The 18,332-nt window shown below is 45.8% G+C and overlaps 2 protein-coding genes across 4 annotated transcripts in view; one reads left to right on the top strand and one right to left on the bottom strand.

Annotated features, from left to right (window-relative positions):
• Positions 1-11,801, top strand: part of Phf20 (PHD finger protein 20) — a 95,575-nt gene extending 83,774 nt beyond the window's left edge. For all 3 annotated transcript variants that reach the window (XM_038329727.1, XM_038329726.1, XM_038329728.1), the window contains 5 exons: positions 17-116; positions 2,125-2,320; positions 5,977-6,358; positions 7,769-7,952; positions 9,149-11,801. In XM_038329727.1, coding sequence (XP_038185655.1) covers positions 17-116; positions 2,125-2,320; positions 5,977-6,358; positions 7,769-7,952; positions 9,149-9,291 — 1,005 coding nt within the window. In that variant the 3' untranslated portion in view covers positions 9,292-11,801. The remainder of the gene's footprint in view (positions 1-16; positions 117-2,124; positions 2,321-5,976; positions 6,359-7,768; positions 7,953-9,148) is intronic.
• Positions 11,802-13,538: 1,737 nt separating this feature from the next.
• On the bottom strand, positions 13,539-14,545 carry Scand1 (SCAN domain containing 1). The gene is made up of 2 exons (XM_038329730.2): positions 14,179-14,545; positions 13,539-14,089 (listed from the first exon to the last, which is right to left on the bottom strand). Exon 2 carries the CDS (start codon positions 14,031-14,033, stop codon positions 13,605-13,607), a length of 429 nt encoding a protein of 142 aa, XP_038185658.1. The 5' UTR covers positions 14,034-14,089; positions 14,179-14,545; the 3' UTR covers positions 13,539-13,604.
• Positions 14,546-18,332: the final 3,787 nt, after the last annotated feature.

Below are 18,332 nucleotides of genomic sequence, written 5' to 3'. Positions count from 1 at the left end.
TCTTTACTTTTCCCAGTGTGAAGAATGCCAGTGCTGGCAGCACGGGGTCTGCATGGGATTACTGGAAGAAAATGTGCCCGAGAAATATACCTGCTATGTCTGCCAAGACCCTCCAGGTAGAGATTTCTGGAGCCGGGGTGCCAGCAGCATGTATGTAACTTCCTCTTAGCGCAGCAGCTAGTGACACCCTGTCTGTGTTCTTGATTAATTTCTTTGCGGATGGCTAGGTGACTCTCCTCAGCATTTTGGAAGCTCCCCTTGGTGGCCAGCTCTCCAACCCAGCAGTGAGGGAATGTGTATGAAGGTGCTTACCCAGCAGCAGGCTTGACCTTGATCTAGAACAGTTCTTGGAATGTGGTGAAAACCATGCATGATATTGTGAATGATGAGCACAAAGCGGGACAGCAGTCTTGAACTTCCCTAGGTCTGGCTGAGACTGTCCATAGTGTTGTCTGCTTTGTGAATTGGCTCATAGCTCTTACTCAGGGCCTTCCTGGTTTCTTGTTCCAGTTTCAACAGTGAAGAACTTCTTTCCCTGAGAAATCTGAGGATGGGTGTGTGGCTCTGTTCTAGGCAATTCAGGGATGTTGGAGGGTACACCTGTCCTCTAGTGCATCACGGCCCCTGGAAGGGCCAAGGCATGGTTATATACAGCTTGTCACCACTCCAAGCAGTGTCTTGCTCAGTTCCTCAGCAGGATCAGTTGGTTTTGTGGTTTCCAGGGGTTGTTCATGGCTCTTGGCTGTCCTTTCCGCCACACCCAGCCTGTTGTAGGGTTTTCTAGTGACTGAAGAGTGACTGAGTTTCTTTGGAAAGTGCTGTCTCCTGAGCTTTTGGAGCAGGAAGTACTGCTGAGTCCCTGAGCTGTTTTCTTCCTTTCTAAGGAGGCTTGTAATAAGCAAGACCCCTGGAGTCATCCAGGTCATGTTACATAGCAGATGGGAAGCATCTGTCTAGTTAGGGGCAGGTGGTACTGTTGGAAAGGGGCTTGGAACCTTTCGTTCATTAGATAAGTCCATTTGGAACCCTTTGCCAGGCTCTGGGACTGCAGCCGTCAATGAGATGGTTCCTTGTTTTCTGACTCTTAATAGGATTGGGAACAGAAAACCAAAGTTGAAACAAATTAAACACAAGACTGTGTGCACAGCTGAAGCTAGAAGGGGGAAAGTGATGAGGGAGTAACCAGAGACCCTGAAAAGGCTCTTTTTGTTGTGAAGGGAACGGCAGGCTGCTTCCCGCCACCCGGCTAGTTTTACACCCGAAATAATTACACGGAAACTGTATTCATTTATACACTGCCTGGCCCATTAGTTTCAGCCTCTTATTGGCTAATTCTCATATCTTGCTTTAACCCATATTTAGTAATCTGTGTAGCACCACGAGGTGTGTCTTCCCGGCAAGGATCTTAGCCTGCGTCTGTCTCGGAGAGGAGAGGAGAAGCATGGCGCCTGCGTCACTACTCTTCTCTCTCCCACAATTCCGTTCTGTCCACTCCGCCTACCTAATTTTCTGTCCTATTAAAGGGCCAAGGCAGTTTCTTTATTAACCAATGAAAATAACACATAGACAGATGACCCTCCTCCATCATTTTTTAATGCTGGATGGTGGCATAAAGGCCCACTTGAGGAGATGGCAAGGCTCCAGTACTGGAAAGGTCTAGGGGAATAGCACTTCAGACAGAGACACACGAGAGGAGAGGTCAGCGTGTGTGCATGTGTTCCCCAAAACTCAGGAAAACCATAGGGTGGAAGGAGGAGAACAGGAAGGAATGGTCCTGTGAGCCATAAAGAGTTAGTTAGGGGTTTGGGTTATTCTTCTGTAAGCCGTTGAAAGCTGTGGAAGGTTCTGAGCAGAGGAGGGAAGAGTAAATATCTCTTAAATGTAAGAGATAGTCCAGCTGGCCATTGTAGCGTGCATCTGATCCCAGAATGCACCAGACTTTTTCTTTTGAGCCACCAACCAGCTCCCAAACACAATGCAGAGACTTAGAAGTTTTGAATGTACAGCCTAGCTTATGCTCATTTCTGATTGGCTCTTTAACCTTAAATTAACATGTTTCTCTTTAGCTGCCTTTTGCCTCAGGGTATTTTACTGTTCTTTTTTTCTGTAATGTCACCACTTTAGGTCAGAGGCCTGGCTTCAAGTACTGGTATGATAAGGAGTGGTTGAGCCGGGGACATATGCATGGCCTGGCATTTCTAGAAGAGAACTACTCCCATCAGAATGCCAAGAAGATTGTGGCCACCCATCAGCTTCTTGGTGATGTGCAGAGAGTGATTGAGGTGCTTCACGGCTTGCAGCTCAAGATGAGCATCTTGCAGTAAGTGTGGCGCCTACAGCTTTGGTAGGAATCTGCTTTGGCTCTCAGTTCTCTTAGGTTTGGGGAGAAAGCGAAACGCCTCAAAGTCAGCCCTAAGACTGATAAGTTTAGATCTGTTGCTATGCTGAGCATGTGGCTCAGGGGTAGAGTGTTTGCCTAGCATGTGTGGGTCTCTGAGTGATTGCCAGTACCCTTGTTCCATTCCCCCCTCCAAAAAAGATCAGTTACATAATAAGCACTCCTTTGTAAAGCAGTTGACTTTTTTGAGGAATATTTTACATATAATTACTTTCATTTATTTTAAAGACTTTACTGAATTTGATAATTGTATAATAATCCATGTAACCAACACCACAAACAGAACATGGTGTGTGCATCTAGGTTTTTCTAGGTTTTTTTTTTTTTTTTTTTTTTTTTTTTTTTGTTTTGTTTTAAGGCAGATTGTTACTCTGTAGTCCAGCCAACCTCAAATTAAGTGTACAACCCTTAATTTGACTCATAGTGTTCCTCCTGTTTCAGCCTTTTGAGAACTGGGGTTACAGATGTGGGCCACTGTGGTGTGGTATACACATTTATAGCTTGCTTTGTGCTATCTTTGGGTGTACAGTTTTGAGGAATTTTAAAATTGTGATAAAATATACATAATGCAAATTTAATTTAAACTTTACCATCTAAATCTATTTATTTATTTATTTATTTATTTTCTCTTCTTGTGACAGGGTCTCTCTATTTAGTCCTGGCTGTCTTGGAACTAGATATGTAGATCTGGCTGGTTTTGAGCTCACAGAAATCTACCTGCCTCTACCTTTCTACGCCTAGCTCTTTTATTTTGTCTTTGCCTGGTCTGATTTTGAATTTCTGAGCTCAAGCAATGTCAGTCTCCAGAACTTGTCATCCTGCAAGACTGATTTCTCTATGCATTAATTAATCTCCAGTGTCCTGTCCTCCCTGTTCTGGCAACCGCCATTCTGCTTTCTGTCCCTGTGAATTCAGTTCTCTAGATACCTCACAGGAGAAGTCATGAAGTATTTACCTGTTGTTTATTTCATGTGGCACATCTTCACAGTTCATTTATATTGTATCAGAATTTCTTTTTAAAAGGCAAAGTGTAGTATATGTATATCACATTTTGTTTATCCTTTCATCCTAAACACCCATGATTTATAGACATCTTTTTTTTTTTTTTTTTTTTTTCCAAGACAGGGATTCTCTGTTTAGCTTTGGAGCCTGTTCTGAAACTTGCTATCTAGACCAAACTGGCCTCGAACTCAAAGAACTCTACCTGCCTCTGCCTCCCAAGTGCTAGGATTAAAGGCATGTGCCACCACCGCCCAGCATAGATAGAGAATCTAAAATCTGCTGTCAGACGGACTGGAGAAATTGCTCAGCAGTTAAGACCTCTTGCTGCTTTTCCAGAGGACCTGAGTTCAGTTCCCAGTACCAGCATTGGCAGCTCACAACCACCTGTAACCCCAGCTTTAAGAGATCAGTACTCTGACCTCTGAGAATATCTGTGTACTCTTGTGTATATACATACACACACACACACACACACACACACACACTTAAAAAAGTCTGCTGGGAGAGTCATTGTTAGCAGCTTGCTCAAGGATTGTTGTTCAGACTCCTGTCCCTGTCAGAGTTTTCTCATACAGAAAATTCGTAGGCCTTAGGGAACTGGCTTTTGGCTCTTGGTGGCTGGCTACTTGTTTCCAGATAGGCCCTGGAGGACCACCATCCCCATTGCATCCGCTGTGCTCTAGACTCCCCGTTTACTTTCGTCTTTCTCTTCCTCTGTCTTCTTTCTCTTTCTTCCTTTACTGATTAAAAGTTGTAATAGAAGTCCTGGGTGGTTAAGAAATGAAAGATGGGCAAGATGGCTCAGTGGATAAAGGTGCTTGCAGCCAACACTAATAACCCGAATTTGATCCCTGGATCCCATGTTAGAAGGAAAGAATTGACCCTGCAAGTTGTCCTTTGACCTCCACACATATGCCTTGGGCAATGGCCCCTTAACAAAATAAGTAAATGTAATTAAAAATAATAATTGAAAGGTAAAGTGAGTGACTTTTTAATTAAAGTGTGTGTGTGTGTGTGTGTGTGTGTATGCATGTGTATGCGCTTGCTTGTGTGTTTTCTTATGCACATGATCCAGGGAGCTGGAGAGATGGCTCAGAGGTTCGGAGTACTTAGAGTTCTTGCAGAGGACCCAAGTTTGGTTTCTAGCACCAGCTTTGGACAACTCACAACTGCAATAACTCCAAGCCCTCTTCTGGCCTCCTGTTTTTACATTTAACACCTGAATATGCACATACATACCTCAAGCACGGATATATATACAATTAAAAAATAAACCTTAAAAATTAAAAAATAAACCTTAAAAATGATGACAGGTTTAAAAAAAAACATATAGGTAAGGGCTGGGAGGGTAAGTAGAATGCTTGCTTAGTGAGCTCAAAGCCCTGGGTTCCATTCCTAGGATGTGCACATGTACACACACATCACCACCACCTCAAAACATTAAAAACAAATACACAAAATCTCAGCATACTTGTTCCCACTGAGAACAGTAAACAGTGATGTTTTTCTCCTCTGTTCTTTCCCCTCTTTTATAATTGATTATGCTTTGACAAATGAATGTAATGACCCTCTGTAGGATTAGAAGTCCAGAAGGAGTGGTTCCAGGGAACAGTGGCGTTCTTTACAGAGTTCTGCATATACTTGCAGTCACCCCTTGCATCAGATGCAGAGGACACTGTGCTGTGTGATCAGACTGTGCTCTTTACTTGCCCCAGCCACTTCTTTCTTTGGAAGGATGAAAATAGAAAACTGTAAAAGTTGTGATGGGCAGTGGTGGCGCACGCCTTTAATCCCAGCACTTGGGAGGCAGAGGCAGGTGGATCTCAGTGAATTGGAGGCCAGCCTGGTCTACAAAGCAAGTTCCAGGACAGCCAGAACTGTTTCACAGAGAAACCCTGTTTTGAAAAGCAAAACAAACAGACAAGCCTGTAAAAACCTCATGTTACGCATACATACTTAGCCACCTGCAGCACTGAGTGTCGTTGCACGTCACGGTTATTGTGCCAATTGATTGAGTGTATTTTTATGAAGCTACATTTGTTTTATTGCATTTTATTTATTTATGTGTGTGTGCATCACAGCATATGTGTGCCAGTTAGAAGAACAACTTTTGGTAGTTGGTTCTCTCCTACCATGTGGTTCTGGGTATCAGATTTAGGTTGTCAGGCTTTGGCATCAAGGATTGTTACTTGCTGAGCCATTTCCCTAGCCCTTGGAAGCCATGTTTGAAGAATACCTTCACACCAACAGAATACCTTCATTCTAATGTCTTCACTTTCTCTCAAAAGTCAGAGCTGGTAGCTGACAGATGATAACACTAGTTTCCAAAGGAGGAAGCCAGAAGGAGCCTGAGCTCGCTCACTGCTGCTCAGCAACCAAGCCCAGTTCTACCCACCGTGGCTGTGGTGAAAGACTAGGGACGTGGCTTCCTAAAAGACTCTACACCCCAGTGTGCCACGTGGGTAGATATCCCAGGTCGAAGCCTTTCTCCCTCGTGGGAGAGAGTTTGTAAATCAAGAAGTTTTGCAATGATCCTTGCTTCCCTCAAAACTGCTTCTCTGTTTGCCACCCCACAGAAGCAGGGAGCATCCTGATCTGCAGCTGTGGTGCCAGCCTTGGAAACAGCGCTCTGCGGATGGGAGAGTGCATTCCAGACACATCCACATCACAGACTCCAGCAGCAAGGAGGAGTCCCCCAGCTATAGAACTTTGAATGGGGCGGTGGAGAAGCCGCTACCCCTGCCCCGATCTGTGGAGGAGTCCTATATCACCAGTGAGCACTGCTACCAGAAGCCCCGCACCTATTACCCTGCTGTGGAGCAGAAGCTGGTAGTAGAAACAAGAGGCTCTGCCCTTGATGATACAGTCAACCCCCTCTGTGAGAATGGTGACGATCCCCTCTCCCCTCGCCTAGGCTGGAGCAGAGGGGACAGTGATCCTAAACCCAGCTCCCCAAAGGTATGTGGCTTGCTTGCCTTCTCTTGCTCTTTACTTAGTAGCTGAATGCTTCTAAGTCCTCTTCCTGGGCGGTCCTGTGGAAGACACTTCTTAGTAGAACTCTGTTTAAATTTGCTCATCAGAGAGTTTCTGGGGTTTTTCTTGTTTGTTTTTTCTTTTTCTCCTATTAAGATGGATACAAAGACAGGGGACCCACTTTAGTCAAAGGTTGTCAAAATGGAACAATGTGGAAATTAGGGACAGAAAGAGGAGGTTATCAAGCAGAGAAGCTGATTCTAACTTGGAAAAAATAGAATGAAGATAAATTAGGTTTTTCTTTAGTATCATTTATACCACAGTTGCTCCTGGGTGCTAATTATTATGAGCATAGTCAAGCACATTATGTTTCAACAAAACTGCATGTTGTTGTTTTCTAACCCTGTCACAAGAAGGGTTAATTTCATTAAAGTATTTGCCACTTAGAGCCAGCGTTTTGTTTGTTATTCAGTTTTTGTGATTTTTATGTCACTCTGTTCTGAGTCCCCAGTGTCATACCAGTGTCTTCCTCTTTAATTCCCTGTGCCTATCTTCTGTGAGTGAGGCCTTGTGTGGTTTCAGAGCGCTGCCCTGGTCCCTGGTCATCCTTATTTTCCCAGACTATGGGGCAGCATCAGCAGCATAATCGCACTGCTGTGTGTTGCCAAGAGGGAGGGAACATCCCCACCATGCTTACAGAGTGGGGATTGCACCTTCAGCCTATATACCTGCCAATATCTCGGCAAGTCTGGCCAAGGTGGGGAGGGTAGCTTTTTTGTGGCAGATCATTTCCTAGCCGCTTTTCTTCTGGCTTTCCTCATCAGACCCATGGAAGCTTTCAGGACGTTGTTTTGTACACAAAGGCCCTAAATGTTACCTTGAAATGTTAGCATCCCAAACTCTGTAGTAAAAGGCTAACAGTCTTGTGTCCTGTGGATTAAGCAGACTTCTAAAATAAACATGTGTGAAATCTAGAAGTTCTTTTCTTCATCAAGGCAACCCTTGGTGAGCTGTATACTGGTACCATATTTACCCTTATGAAGCTTCAGAATACTACATCCATGCTGCTCACAAGGGAAGTAACTTGTCAGGGTCACATGTTCACCCAGAGACAGCCAGGACTTGCTAAACATGACTATAAATACCCTAATCTTCCTCTACAGTAGCCCTGCTCTAGGCAGCCCTCAGGGTTCTGAAAGGCCTACTTCATGTTGGGGTACTGGGGCAGGGCCTGCTGAGCCTGTGAGTGCAGTCCTAAGGAAGTGGTATTGGCAGTTGATGGGGATTGAGGACATTCAGGTAGGCAGTGCCTTTTCCCAGGGTTGTAAATGATGGCCAGTTGGAGAAAGAGCTGGCTGTCTCTGCTCGGTGACTTAAACATCATTGCATGTCCAGGTGAAGGAGTACATTTCCAAGAAGGTCCTGCCGGAAGAAGCCCCTGCTCGGAAGCTGCTGGACAGAGGCGGAGAAGGCCTGGTGAGCTCGCAGCACCAGTGGCAGTTTAACCTGCTGACGCATGTGGAGTCTCTTCAGGATGAAGTAACACATCGGATGGACTCCATTGAGAAGGAGCTGGATGGTAGGATTCCTTTCTTGGCATTGCTCTTGATCTTCCCTTCCCTTGTTGCCTTCTGAAGCCCACAGTCTGGCTGTCCAGGGTCAGCTGTCTTCTGGTCTCCTTTCACTTACCTCTCCCCTCAGTAAGGACAAGCCTGTTTGCTTGCTTGCTTGCTTTTCAAGATAGGGTTTCTCTGTGTAGCTGTGGCTTTCCTGGAATTTACTCTGTAGACCAGGCTGGCCTCAAACTCATAGAGATCCACCTGCCTCTGCCTCCTGAGTGCTGAGATTAAAGATGTCCATCACCACTGTCAGGCTAGATTAGTTTTTGAGACAGTGTCTCTCTATGTGGACTAGGCTTGTCTCATCTCTGCCTCCTGATTGCTGGAATTAAAAGTTGTACCCACCACACTAGGCTTATACTAACTTCTTAAAGGGCGAAAAAAGTATATTTTGTGCTGCTAATTATGTATCACATACTAACATGAAGCAAATCAGAATTGATTTATTTAAAAAAAAACTTAAAAGTCCCTGTAGACACTTAATTTTTCTAGCAGCCTCGCCTGCCCTATTTATATGGAAAAGCTTTAGAAAGACTGGTAATGACTCAGGTTGGCCTTCAGGGCCTCTGGGCTCTGCTCTGGCATAGTAGCAGCTAGATTGTGTGACTAGTTAACAATTAAAAGTGAATACAATTCAGATGCATTCTTTAGATGCACCTCTTTAAGAGCTCAGCAGCTGTGTCTGATTTGGCTGGTGGCCACTGTATTGGGGAGCATAGATGTTAGATCATTCTTTCCACCACTAACTAGGACTTGGTGCCCTTACTGTCGAGAAGCATTTATATTGTCATTTCTGTAACCAAATACCTGACAAACCACTTGAAGGAAAAATTGCTTAAGTAGCTTATGATTTCAGAGAGTCCGGTCCATGGTTACTTGGTCTTGTCATGGCACCTGTCTATGTCTTGGCAGACAGGCATGAGAGAGGATGGAATCCGGGCACACCTCTAGTGGCCTACTTTCTCCCCGGATAGCATCGCCAGCTGGGGACCAAGCATTCAACACATAAGCCTATGGGGATAGTTCACTTGCTGGCCTAAACATTAGAGTTTGTGCTTTGTGGGGGGCTAATACTGAGGCAGCCTGGGTTGAAATGGCCTTGTGATGAGGTTTTTCTAAGCCCTCACTGGATCTTCTCTCTCTCTTCCACCTGCAGTACTAGAGAGCTGGCTGGACTACACTGGGGAACTGGAACCCCCAGAGCCGTTGGCCAGGCTTCCACAGCTCAAGCATTGCATCAAGCAGCTTCTGACTGACCTGGGCAAGGTGCAGCAGATTGCCCTCTGCTGCTCGACATGAAATTGGGCACCCAAGACAATTGGAGCACAATCCTGGCCATCTACCAGGGGAGCTTCGCATATTTAAGTAAATAAACTTAGCATGCTGAATGCACGTGGCACTGACTGACTTCAGGGATTTGGCCAGGAGTGTGATGGACACTGGGACAGAGACCATTTTGAGTGCTGGAGGACAGGAGGACAGGGCACTCTTGATCTGGAAGCCGACCACGAAGGCAGTGCAGTCTTAGCACCCCTTTCTGTGCACATTGTTGAACGAAGCAAGTCTTTGCACATCTTCCTTGGAATCGTGCCACTGATGATAAATGGAGTGAGAGCCAAAAAAAAAAAAAAAAAAATCTAGTTGGAAACAGTTGTAAATGCAATTCACGGTTTATTTAATTGACTTTTGTGTCAGGTTGAGGCATGTGCCAACCCCTCTGGTTTCTCTGCCTGGCATGGTGTATGGGCAGCAGGCAGGCACTGTTTTCATCCTTCAGCCTCACTGGAATGTTGGGACCTCACTGTGCTGCAGTTTGGAAAGGAGGAGCAGGGGCCTTGACAGCACTGCTTCCTAAGACTTTATTTTCTTGCCACGGCGTTGCAGGATTTCACGGTACAGGGGACAAGGTTTTATGTTTATTACCCGAGAGTCAGCTGGGCCATGGCTATGGCAGTGAAGCCAAAACGTCTGAAGGAAGAGGTAGAATCTTGTTGCAATGAGAATTGACAAGGAATTCCAGAAGGAAGCAGGCAGGATCTGGAACCCAAAGGACAGCATTTTCTATACTTACTAATTTCAATCTTCCCACTTTTATTTAAAGTTAAAAAAATGTTGCCCAAGATTTTGAACTTTTACTGTAAAGATTTGTTACAAAGAATGTGGGAATTACCTTATTTTCTATTGCCATCTTGAGATTCTGTGTGCCACTTTCCTCCTGAAGGCCAGCGTGGCTGCCGGCATCTGCAGGGTTGCTGATGCACTCAACACTTTCAGTGTCCTGTTTGTATTACTTGTGAAATCAAGGTGATTATGCTGCTTAAGGTCCAGGTACAACCAGTTTGTACCTTAAGAAAGAATATTTGTGTTATTTTGCAGGTCTGGTTCCATGTGTAATTGCTGTATTGTTTTGTTTTACCTTATTAGACAATGCTTAAAAGGTTCCATGCTTTGAGGACTTCATTTTACCAGTTTTTGCATCACTAAAGGCAAATATCAAAAGTACATTATCCATCAACACCCACAGGTTCATGAGTTTTGGAATCTGTAACGTTTTAGGTTGCAAATACTTACTATATAAACATCAAGGAGCCAATGTCAGTAGCTAGTAACAGCAGCATCTCCCTGCCTTGGGAATGAGTAAGCTTCAGGCACAACAGGTCATTGAGGCCTGTGAATTCAGGCCTGTGTACAGAGAAGTTTCAGGAAATGAGTGCCCTGTCTAGTGACTTGTTCACCATCTGCTCTAAAATGAGCTGCAGGGCAAGCATGAGTTGACCTGGCACAGCTTAAGGAGTGTGTGACACATAAAGAGTGTGTAACATAGTTCCTTACAAAAGGCTGCTTCCCGCTGCAAGCACTGATGTTTCTGTTGGGGGAAGAAATGCTCCATGTGACATTGATGTTCTGGGTGATTTATTAGATGGCTGCATCTTGAGAACTGGATGGTGATTGTCTGAAAGGGGAAGAGCCAAGATAACTATCTATTGCGACAACTGTATGAGGTATGATGATTGTTATATTAGGTACAGGTACTGATTTGGGGGCCAGAAAGATGGCTCAGTGAGCAAAGGTGTTTACTACCAAGCCTGCTGACCTGAGTCCGATCCCCAGTACCCTCACAGTAGAGAGAATTTGATACCTTGAAGTTGCCCTCTGACACACACCCACACGCTAAACAAATGTAATAAAGGTTTTTTAATTGAGGTGTTTTCTTCTCTGTACTACCCTAGTAAATTCCATCGGGAACTAAATCTGAAGGCAGCCCATTGTGTCTTGTTCAAACATGGAAGCAGAAGCTGGTGGTCCTGATTCTGCGATGTGGTCATTGCTGTGTTTATCATTTAGGTTTGAAGGAAATGATCTGGTTTCATTGTGACTTTTGTTCTTAGGGAAGCAAAGCAGACTCCCCGTGTTCTAATAACCGCAGTTCTTCCCTAAATTAAAGCCATGTTGAGGAGCTCCACTCCCAGTTCCTGGGTCAAAGTGAACTAACCCTAAGTTGGAGCACTAGAATCTGTTACTTGCAAACAATGCAGATACCATTTAGGAAGACGTGCATGAAGTTCTGTCTGTTTAGAAAGCTGTCCACCTATACAAAGTTGCCTTGACACAACAGTTCTGGTTTGATAGTTATTTAAGTATGTATGCAAGGTGGATCCTGGCTGAGCCAACATTGCACTGTGGATACGTACTGTGTTTACACACTATTAGACAGAAGGCACTGTACATAGGAGTGTTGCTCTCAAGCAATATTTGCAAAACATGCAAACTTCTGTATCTGGAAAAAATAAAACAGGTTCTTGTTGTTATGTGTCAGTCACATATTACTGGAGTATAAAAGGTTTTGATTTTGTTTAGTTTGGAGGCAAGGTCTCACGATGTAGCTGACTGTTCCAGAACTCCCAGAAATCCCTTGCTTCTGTCTCAAGTGCTAGGATTAAAGTCCTATGGCACATGCCTGGTTGTTTTTTAGACAGTCTTGCTATGTAGTCCAGGCTGGCCTTGAGCATGTCATCTGACAAGCTTCAAACTTGAAGTCATCTTGCCTTAGTCTCCTGAGTGTTACCACCATAACCCAGCAAGAATCAAATGTTTCACCCTACTTTTAAGATATATAATCAATATGTTTTATAGAATGCCTGCTCTTCTATGATAATCTTGTACAGCGAGACAGACACAAACTCTATCAAGAAACTCCAGGAAAGCATAACCAGATAATTTCAAATCATCCAAAGCTAGACGCTCATACCAGCTTCTACCCAAGTCTGGCTCATGCATTGTGGTGGAAGCTGCAGAATCACTAGTTTTGGTTGCTGGAAGCAATGCAAGGGCCTTGCCTTCTCTACACTGAGATTCACCCACCACTCTGGAATAAACCCAAGCTTTCTATAGACCCAGATTGCCCCCTCCCCCAACAAGCCTCAAGGAAACCCAGATGTTTTATTCCTTGAAAAATTCCTTCTCTTGGTAGGGATGAGAATTAGAGAAAAGTGTTAAAAACAGGAGCCCCCTGAATACATTAAAATGAGAACTTCCAGTAATGTTAACACATTCCAAGGTCATTCCATGGAAAACCATTGTGCAAATGGAGCATTAGGGGTTGAGAAAGGTTTCTGTTCATTGTAAAGACAAAGTGCTTCACTCCAGGGAGCTGACGGGAGAGCTCTTTCCCTCTTCATAGTACATGCTCTGGTCATGGTCACCAGTATGCTTTTAACAAAGGTCATGAACCCTCTATTAGTTTTTGTCAAAACATTTCTCTAATGATAGTCACCTGCGCGTGCAAAGCCAGTAGACCCTGACCAAAAGGAGACGGGCCAAGCCTTTTTCATCCGTGTTAGTTACTGGACAGCTGTATACTGTGGTGGGTGGGTGTGTATAACAGTAAGTGTTAAAGACAATGTTTGTCCACTGTGTGGATTGCAATCACTGATCTTTAAGCCACCAAGCAGAAAGTAAGCTTTAAGATTCATTTACAAGGAAGTGACGCTATAAGATCCATTTCATTTTCCTTGGTAACACCAGTTGTTGCCTGATCAGTTTTTTTTGTTTTTTAGAGGGTCTCTCTACATAGCCCTGGTTGGAACTCATTATGTAGACCAGGCTGGGCCCAGCCCCAGTCCCCTTTTCAACCACCTCCCCCCAGTGCTGAGATTAAAAGCAAGAACTACAACACTGAGCTGAGCTTTTAATAGGGCCACCCATTTTATTGCTCAAGCTCGGATACTAGCTAGTGCAAGTCAGAGGGTAGTATGGAACACTAGACGACTACAACCATCATTAGCATTCTGCAAGACAACTCAGGTGCAGAAAAACTGCGAACGTGGTAGAGGGGTGGCCTAGAGCTACTCAACAGGGTGAGAATTTCCTGCCTAAGGGCAAAGTCCTGCGCATCCCCCGCCCCACCCCCCTCAAGGGGTCCAGGGATAGTACGTAAAGCTTTACTCTTACAGGCTCCCGGAATCCTCTCATCAACTGGAAAGGTGGGGAATACGCTCGGGAAATAAGACCAATAGAGGACGAACGACACACCAGATCACAGGAGCTGTCAAAATTGAACTTTCATTAACTCGGGGTAGGGTATCAGTCCAAGGAGCCCCCGGCTCCGCTACTCAGCCAGTGATGCGCACGTCTGCGCGGCGCCGCAGCCGCCGGGCCCGGGACGGCTCGGGCAAGATGGCCTGCAGCTGCTCCTGCACCAGCATCTCCACGATCTGCTCCTTGGTGCGGATGTCGGGCCGCAGCCACTGGCGGGACAGCTCCCGCAGCTGCCGGAAAGCTTCCCGGGGACCCGCCGCGTCCTGGTAGCGGAACTGCCGGAAACGCTGGCGAAACGTCTCGGGGCCAGGCCGAGAGGCACCGGGCCGCGGGGTGGCTTCAGCCTGCAGAGCCGCGTCCGAAGCTACGGGCCTGCCAGAGAGTTCCGGGGCCGCGGAGCTCACGGAGTTGGGAGCGGGGTCAGCACAGTCGCCGGCTCCTTCCTGCTGTTCGGGCGGCGCCTCGGGGCTTGGGGCGGCCAGGCCGGGCTCCGGCGCCGCCATGACTACGGCTCTCGGCGTCACCCTCTTTGTCCCGTAGCTACAGGCTGGCTCTGCGTCTGCGCGAAGACCGGGAAGAGAGGGATGGGCTGAAGGGTAGAGGCAGCGCAGCCCTAAGGGGACGCGGGCTCGGGCGAGCGGAGCTTACCTCCACCTGAGAAGCTCCGTTGCAGCCGGAAATGGGCGACACGGCGGGCTTCCCTAGGGGCGGACCGCGGCGCACGATCCAGGAAGCCCCGCCCCCTGGCAGTCACGTGAAGAATGACCTGGCCAAGGCCTTTTGGAATGCAGAAGTCAGCTCTTCCGAGAGTTCGGACAGCATCTCCGAGGATCGCCTGTTCCCGAAGGAGCCGCAGAAGAGGGAGGCAGGGAGGGCGGAGACGGAGACTGACCAGGAGTCGGAATCGCAGTCGAAATCCGGGTCGGAAGAGGATTCTGTATTGGAGTGGGAAGAGATACAAGGAAAGGCGGCCCTGACGACGAGCCACCTCGGCTTGCAGGTGACCTGCGACTGCTAGGGCAGATGCTGGACCAGGATCGGGGCGGAGCGTCGACAGTCCTGGGTCAATGTGAGGGCTGGCCAGGGCCTTGGCGGAGCTTGACGGCTCACCCGGGTGGGACAGCGGGATAGGGGCTCCGACTATTTTAAGAAATACCGCTCATCCAGGCGTGGTCCCAGCACTCAGGAGGCAGAGGCAGGCGGATCTCTGTGAGTTCCAGGCCAGCCTGCCCTACACAAGAGCATTCCAGGACAGCCAGAGCTACACAGAGAAACCCTGCCTCGGAGAAAAAAAAGGGGGGGGGAGGGGGAAGGAAGGAAGGAAGGAAGGAAGGAAGGAAGGAAGGAAGGAAAAGATAAAGAGCAGGCAGACTCAATCCTGTAACCTTAGATGTAGAGGTCACGCCTGGGCTGCAGAAGTGCACACACGCACACCCTCCCGCCTGCGTGAGTGCAATAGAACCCACCTTATTTTGAGGATGACAAACTACTTGGGCAAGATTCTTAATATTGTTTCCTGGCACAAAGCAAAAGCACGAGGGTTCTTTGTCATTATTTTTGCTTGTCCTCGGAAACCAAGAGACAGGTGGTTCTGTTGGTACTGCTTTTTTATTTTAGTATTAGTGATTGAACTGTAATTATGGTGTCCATTAGCCACATGTATTTATGGAACCTCTGAAATGTAAATACCCCGAATTGAAATGTATTATAATGTAGAATACTCGTGCCTCTGTGAAGGTAAAGAAAAAGGTTTTATATTTATTACACGTTGGAACATGTTATATTATTTTGTGTATTTTGGGTCAAATAAACTATTATTTTAATTTTACCTGTGTCTTTTTTGAAATACAGGTGCTATAAAATTTGTAATTGCACATACAGTTTGTGGTATATTTTTGTTGAACAGCTGCTGTCTGGAGTGTTGGGAGTCGGGGTCTGATGGAATCCTCTTCGCAGGGTTTCTTTGCTTTAGCACCCCTAGCAGTAAATAATACCTACCGCCCAGTTGTTGGGAGGAGTAAATAAAGCTCTGGGAAAGACTGGGCTTTAAAACGTGTCTTCAGAGCGAGGGAGGTGACTCAGTTGGTAAGGGTGCTTGCTGCAAAAACATGAGGTTCTGGATTCTCCTGCACCCATGTGAGAAAACAAGGTGTGCCTGAGCTCACCTATCACCCTAGTGTTGGGGGACAGAGGGAGGTGGATCTTAAGAACTGGTTTCCCAGCCTAGCCAAAACCTATACGCTTCTAAACTCATTCTGCGGCCCTGTCTCCAGGCAGTAAGGAGAACAACAGTAAGATGCCCTCATCTGGCCTTCTCACACACCTGCACACTCACATGCACGGGTCACACACACAAACAGACACATTTTCATTAGGCACACTGCCCACAGCCTCTCAGCTACAGTTTTCTCATCTAAAATACAAGCTCTAGATGTAAGAGAGCTGACCTCATGGAAGTTTGTGAAAATTTGGAGATGGTACCAGCAAAAATGTAATGTCTGGCAACTTGTGGCAGATGGCGTATTCTGTTTGACAGCTCGCTCACAAGTAAGGTTTGTATCTCCATCTTCCAGAAAAGGAACGGAACCCCAGAAAGAGACAGAGGTTCCATATGATCTGTTTCCTGGAGCTAGAGAAATGGCTGGTTAAGGGTGAATACTGTGGCTGGATGGTGGTGGCGCCTTTCATCCCAGCACTTGGGAAGCAGAGGCAAGTGGGTCTCTGAGTTCAAGGCCAGCCTGATCTACAGAGTGAGTTCCAGGTCAGTCAGAGTTACAGAGAGAAAGAGACAGATATAGTAGCGCTCTCCTTTAATTTCAGGAGTTGACAGGGACAGGCGGATCTCTGTGAGTTTGAGACTAGTGTGGTCTACATAGTGAGTTCTAGGCCAGTCAGAGCTACGTGGCAAAGCCCTGTCCCCACCCCAGCTCCAAGCTTCCAGTTTTCAGCACCCAGGTAGGTAGGGTAGCTCACTTCACCTGTAACTTCAGGTCTAGAGGATTTAATGTCTGGCCTCTGCCAACACCTGCTCTCTCTCTCTCTCTCTCTCTCTCTCTCTCTCTCTCTCACACACACACACACACACACACATATACACGTACACACACACATACACACATACACTTAGAATGAAAAAAGTCGGAGGTGGAGCTAGAAGAAGTTACTGGCAGGAATCAATGATTATTATCAAAAACATTGTATGCATGTATGAAATTATTGAAGAATAAAAATATATTAAAAATACAACAGAATCCCTTTTCTATGGCTCCCTAAGAGCTTTTCTAGAAGGTGTTGTCTGTACAAAGTCCTACACTAAGTAAAGCCAAAACTTAAATTGCAGGCTAGATGGGAAAGTGGGTAGGATCTGGAGAGAGGCTGAGAAGTGAAATGGCAGAGTAGGCGAGGGTGAGGCACAGAGCACAGGGTTCCAGGTTAGAATTAACCCTTTTCCTCTTGGGAAGGGATGTCTGGGAATCAGGATCTCAATCTCTGTCTCGTTTCCATCCACAGTGGAAACATGGGCTGTTAGAGATGGAAGTGGGGACCTTTGAGGTTTGTATGAATCATGGAATATTAGAAAGGAGAGGGAATTTGGGATTGAATTGAAAAATATTAAATTCATTTCTAAAACCTTTATGATTTAGCTGGCATAGGGTCTAGAAAAATTCTCTTCCTAGGAAATGCGCATATACTTATTTCAGGTAATTTATATATATCTTTGATTACGTCAGAGGCTCAGATTAATTATATATATACACACATATATTATTCTATTTTGCAGATTGGGACGTCAGTACCCCAAAAGGTAGAAAGTTGGAGGACTGTCAGACAACTCGTAAGTGATGTCATGAAGGAAATTTTAGAATGCTATGCCAAGGTTGTTATCACATTAGCCCTTTTTATTATAATTTCGATTTTCCTAGGAAGGGATCTTAAATTATTAATTTCCTAGCTTCCAACACAAGCCTCGGATCTCAGTAAACCCTCCATAAATATTGATTGGTGAAATAATAAATAAGCATTGATTCCATTTCTTTCCTGTGAAGGGAAAACTTGACCATAATCCTCTGGCTTTGCCAGAGCTTTCCGGGTGTTTGAGTTATTGTCCAGTTAGTATTACCCATCAACTCAACACAGCCTACAATTATGTGAAAAAGAAGCCTTAATTGAATGTCCTGTCAGGTTGGTGTATGGGCATGTCTGCGAGGGACTGTTTGGATTGTTTAAATTCATGACACAGGACCTAGACCAGCATGGGTGGGGCCATTCACTGGACAGGTGGTTCTGGGCTGTGTGAGAATGTTCCCTAAGGGGTTGGAGAGATGACTCAGCAGTCACAGGTACTACTCTTCCTGAGGACCTAAGTTCAAGTCCCAGTACCTACATCAGGTGCCCCCCCCCAGCGACCTCTAATTCCAGCTGTAGGGTACCCAGTGTCTCTGACCTCTGTGGACACCTGCACTCACATGTCCATACACACATAGATACACACACATGCAGATAGCTAAAAATAATAACTTCAAAAAGAAAAATCAGCTAAGCGTGAAGCAGAGACTGAACCAGCAGACCACATTCCTCCATGCTTCCTGCCCTGACTTCCCTCAGTAACGGACTGTGACCTGGAAGTGTACGCCAAATCAACCTTTTCCTCCCCAAGTTGCTTTTGGTCACAGTGGAGTTGTTTTTGTTGTTTTGTTTTTTTAATTAATTTTAATCTTTTTCTTTCCTTTTTTGTTTTTTTGTTTTTTTGTTTTTTGAGACAGGATTTCTCTCTGTGTAACCCTGGCTGTCCTGGAACTCAC

This window comes from Arvicola amphibius, chromosome 5 (genome assembly GCF_903992535.2).
Source record: "Arvicola amphibius chromosome 5, mArvAmp1.2, whole genome shotgun sequence".
Classification (NCBI taxonomy): Eukaryota; Metazoa; Chordata; class Mammalia; order Rodentia; family Cricetidae; genus Arvicola; species Arvicola amphibius.
Note: the sequence above shows the minus strand (reverse complement) of the source record. Positions and strands in the feature narration are given on the sequence as shown.

What these genes read in the sequence shown, in the direction of transcription:
- Scand1 (XM_038329730.2), bottom strand. Translation starts at nt 14,033, where the DNA reads ATGGCGGCGCCGGAGCCCGGCCTGGCCGCCCCAAGCCCCGAGGCGCCG.